At 44.5% G+C, this 5,080-nt stretch overlaps 1 protein-coding gene across 1 annotated transcript; it reads right to left on the bottom strand.

Moving 5' to 3' along the window:
• Positions 1–742: 742 nt before the first annotated feature.
• On the bottom strand, positions 743–3,086 carry PHALS_06482 (uncharacterized protein; the record flags this gene model as incomplete). Its single annotated transcript, XM_024719774.1, has 2 exons — positions 743–1,021; positions 2,022–3,086. 2 exons carry the CDS (start codon positions 3,084–3,086, stop codon positions 743–745), a joined length of 1,344 nt encoding a protein of 447 aa, XP_024585040.1.
• Positions 3,087–5,080: the final 1,994 nt, after the last annotated feature.

The raw sequence follows: 5,080 nt of genomic DNA, 5'->3' as shown, positions 1-5,080 counted from the left end.
TGAAAAGTTGGGATATTTTTTTATATATGGCAAAAGTTTAGGCATTTTTTTTATTCTCCCTTTTTAAAAACGACATCAGTTTTTAGATTTTGTACGTACTATTATCTCATAGTTTGCGTGAGCCGCCCCACAATTTGAAACTTTTTGGTCCACCCGACTCAATATATTCTGCGTTAGACGTTCCAGAAGCCTCTGCTCAACCGCCGTAAAACTCTATGGTAACCAACCGCCTCAGTTCTTCACGTGCATGTTCGTACAGTAGCAGACTATTCGACGACACGAATGTGCGGTCAGTCTGTTGTTGCGACCAGTGAGTAGGTGTGCATTGTCCGACGGGTTGCTTCAAAACTGATGTCTTGCAAGCTACGACATCCCAAAAAAGCGTCGTAGGCCTTATCCGTTTCTAACGTTAGAAATTGTTAGCCCATGGAGGCTGTCAAGGTGGAGACGACACGTCAAGAGCTCGCTGGAGATTATCGTTAGCACGGCCGACTACAATTTGATTTTGATCTTCGCGGATACGACGAAAACAACCCAAAATTAAGTCCGCCTGTAGAAAGGGCTGCGGGTACTAGCAATCTGAAGGCTGATCATCAAGTCGCTACATGTGTTGGCACTGAAGTGTGCACTATGTACACAAGAGCTAAGAGGTCGGATTGCCACTTGATAAACCTGGCTCTCTACGCTAGCCAGTCGGGCACCCCACGCCAACTGACCTCCATCGTTATTTGCTTATCGTTCCTCAGTATATTTGCCGCAAGGACCGACGCCAATCATATTTAAGGGAAAGGACCAAGTGTATTAAATGCAGCAGCGATTGTGCCGCAAGCTGACTGTGCGGTGCCCGGGTGAGCCAGACCTCTGGTGGTGGAGAATCGCACGTTGTGCGATTGCGACGGGGCTCACTGGTGGTGTAGGTCTCCATCGAGGCTTTTGACAACACGAAATTCTCGGTTGGCGTCGCCATCGATTGTAAGGACAGATAGATATCGCCCTCGCGTAATGCGAAGGCAAAGGCCTCCTTAATTCAGCAGCATAAGTGTCAGGCCATTGTGCTTGCTGAAGCTAAGAGCAGTAACTTGAAAAGCCACTCCAGACAATATTCGAAACTAGGTAGCGTATCTTCTGGAAGCAGTCATGCATGCTGAAGCAGCCGAGCTATAGAGCGAAAAAGTCCGCTTCATGAATGACTCCTCACTTTAAAGATTAACCGGAGGATGCTCTGGATACTGGCCTTCTGAGAGCGTAATTCTCCGCCATTACCGTAGAATGAGACAGCAGGAAGGAACGTCGAATTTTCGGCGTCAAGGGAAATGTGGAGAAGATTGCAGGATTCACTTCTCTGAAGGGGGGATAATTTTGACTCGTAGTAAAGTACAGGGGGTACCCATTCTGACCAAATCGGACCGCCAAACATGATAGTCGACAAAGTCGCGCTAGATGTATCTATTGGTCGCTTGACAGCTACGTCTCGAAAAGGTTAGTGTCGTCATTTGCGGCGGTGAAGTTCTCCTCAAGTACTACATCATCTCAATAAAGTCTTGTTATTTTTCGAGGAACCTTTTTGAATACTTTTTTTAAAAACAGTTCATCGACTCTGACGAACTGAATCGGATTTGCAGAGGGGTACAATGAAAGTCATCACAACTACGTGCTCGTGAGCCTGCCCTTCATACTCATTGGCACTTGCTATCAGCGCAACATATGAAAATGCAGCCAACGTAAAGGACGGCAGTTTAAAGTGCAAATGTATAAAAGTGTCGAACCCTTGCAGACTCTAACGCAATCTTTAGAAGCAGCCACGTGCGATGGTGGAGCGCCTGGCGCCGTTGGAGACAAACACTTGACCGTTTGACTATGAGAGAACAGGGTTTAAATGCAGAAAGACATCAATAATACAGATCGGATAGTTTCTGTTGTACCATTTCTTTCGTTTTTGCTGTGTAACTACAGGTCGGCGATAATGCTTCGAAATAGTTGATTGACGACTAACAGTATAAGACCCAAAGTTAAAGCATTACCACCGTAGCTATACCAATCATAGCGATCGACAATGCGGCAAGATATTTAGACGACGACGCATTCGTGTCTTCACTGGCATTGTCATCATCTGTCGTCGTTGGTGTATTACCTGCGGAATTCGCCATGGCGCCGGGGGTCGTAGAGTTTCCGCATGTACTCCCGACGCATCCTGGTTCACGTGTAGGTACCAGTGACTCATCGCACGCGAACGAGCCTGTAGAGGTGTACCGACTGGTAGCATTCGGCATAGAAATTCTGCTGGCATCCCGACCTTCGTAGTTGGACGCCGTGACATTTTGCGCGTTGATACAGATACTGCTAGTGCTCTGCGTTTCTAACTCAAGTGTAGCCGTCCGGACCATACCTGTTAGCACCGAGACACCTGCCGATTCCTGGGCATCAACTTTGACCTCGTCTGTAGCTGTCACACTTTCGACATTAAATTGAAGAATGGCAGTGCCTGCAGCATCAAGCTGCAGCTGACGCACACTTAGGGCAGTGCTAGTCGCTGACACGTAGACGGCACTGGATCCACTAGCTTCGACCTGAAGCTCAGCAGTGGTGCTGGTTGACACTAAAACGCCGTCCATCACAACTATTTGACCAGATCGATGACTTTTAACATCGGTCACGATGCCACTAGAAGCGAGAATGATTTCGGCGAGAACATATCCATTAAGATTGGTAGTAGAAATGTTTCCAAGGCGCACATTCAGCTCTCCATCGCGGTCGTTTTCAGCATCTTGGTCGTTGTCATTGCTATCATCGTTGCCGACGGTGATAGCCTCCACGATACTCTGTGTGTCGCCCGACACATTCACATATCCAAGAATGCCGCTCGGTATACCTCTCACGTAGCTTATATAGACACGACCAGCAAGTTCTAGGTCGATGGAGCTGATGGCATCACCAGCGTTCGCGGAGTTGAGAGTCCACTGCTTCACAAAATTTACGTTCTCCGTGCTGGAATTAGTAGCCATTGTCGTCCCAGACGTGACAGTAAACGCGGCATTCCCAAGGGTAGTGATAGATGCCGCGGCAATGAGAAGAGTCGGAAGGTTCATGGGTCTTAAACAGATTTACTCGGACCAGTTGATTTTAAAACTGAGTCCAAAATTTTGGCGCTGAAGGAAAAGGTGATGGTTACGAGATTTACAACAACAAAAACATACGACCTCCTCTATGTGATTGAAATGAAAAGTTTTTGCCAGCTGCCTACTCCAAACCTTCATAGTTCCGAATCATTCTGATGATGTATCTGCTTTCATAGCAGTAGGAAAAACGTTGATGATAGTCAAAATAAGAGAGAAAGGAGATTTGATTATAATCGTATTATATTTACAGTGGCGACAAATACATTCAGACGAAGATCTGCCTATCCTTCTTGGTCGTACCTTCTGTGATTCGGAAATGGGAGCATCAGAAAACGTGCGGTACGGTATGAGTACGCATTATACTTTTGAAGTACCCAGACGATTGGACGAAACTGTTGGCCTTACACATTATTTTAATACGTAAAGTGAACCGTTTACAATTGCTATTTGAAATGCGGTGTACTGTAATTACATTGGTGAAACTGAAAATATTCATAGATGCAGAAAATATCGATATATATAGTTGATGAAGTTTGAAAGGAGCTGCCACCCGCAAGTCAGAAAAAGGCAGTTAATGATGAGAAAAAGTAAAACGCATATATCTTGTATTTGTGTAAATACTAGTAATTTTTAATATGTCGTTATGTGTGGATGATACATTCGTGTGGATTATCCTAAAATCATGTGGCACACACACCCTGATGTGTGTGGATAATCATCCCGTTCATCCTATATTGTGGTGAATCTGTGACTTTTACAACCTGCCATTGCTCGCATTATATTGATTAAACAGCCATGGATGACTAATAAAAACAAATCGAAATTGCCAGGGCTCAATATTATGTCATACATTTCAAGTGCTAGCGTGAAGCATTGATGTGCCGCAGCTGATATAGCAATTTTGGTTGATGTTACTATGGAAATTGACATGGGCTTCTCTTCCAATCCATATTTTCAGGCATTCAGCAAGCTATTCATGGATAAAAAGGATGTGTGCTAGGTGCGCGAGGTGGCAACTAGCTGCATTGTTATTGTAGCGGGGTTGCCGTAGACTTTTGTATAAAGAAAGCTAAGCTAAAGTCACCGACCTTACGTTTTATACTAGAACGTAGCGGACTACCTCCAAAGTTACCCCAAAACCTTATCTAAGGCAAATACACTCTTTTGTTCAAAATTGACATTGTATTTTAATTGTTTTATTTTGCAACACCTTAGGTTAAATGAAACATAATTAATATGCATAACTACTGGCAGTCCTACCACGTGGTGGCTTATTGTTACCGTGTAGCCGCACCTCTGTGTGATCACACCATCTTGTGTAATTCACACTTATGTACGGTCACACCATCTTGTGTAACCCACCATTTCATACAAGAGTACGTGAAACACCATTACACTCTGGGTACGTGCAATCCCGTTAAACCCCCCATCAAAATTGCTCACATTTTACTGTCGCCTCATATGCAGCGGGGCTGCCGTAGCTTAGCGTCTAAGAAGCGTAATTTAGGTCACCGACATTTCGTTCTTTACAAGAACAATACGAGTGTAGCGGATCGCAATCCGCTACCTCCCATAGTATTTAATACCTTAACCAAGGCAATAAACTCTTCGACTTAAATTCAAAACTGGTTTTCTCTATTTTTATCTGCGGCAAAGCCGCCTAATTTTGAATGTTTAGATTTTCCTATATATATAGCAAAATCTATATACATGCATAACTACTGGCTACCTAGCCACATACCGTATTCTTGTTTGAGTGCAGTCACACCATGCCTATCTCGTGTGGCACACACACTTCTGATAGCAGGGTATGTGTAACCCTGTTACACTCTCTCCCATTAAAATTGAAAACATGTACAGTTTCAATCGATTATTGCCTCAACGAGGCTTGCGTGTCCGCTAGACCGGAGGATGTACATCCTAGGCTGTGGTCGACTTCGAGTCTGACACTCCTTTTCCTGCAT

This window comes from Plasmopara halstedii (assembly GCF_900000015.1).
Source record: "Plasmopara halstedii genome assembly, contig: Scaffold_2956, whole genome shotgun sequence".
Classification (NCBI taxonomy): Eukaryota; Oomycota; class Peronosporomycetes; order Peronosporales; family Peronosporaceae; genus Plasmopara; species Plasmopara halstedii.
This window is presented reverse-complemented; position numbering and strand designations above follow the sequence as displayed.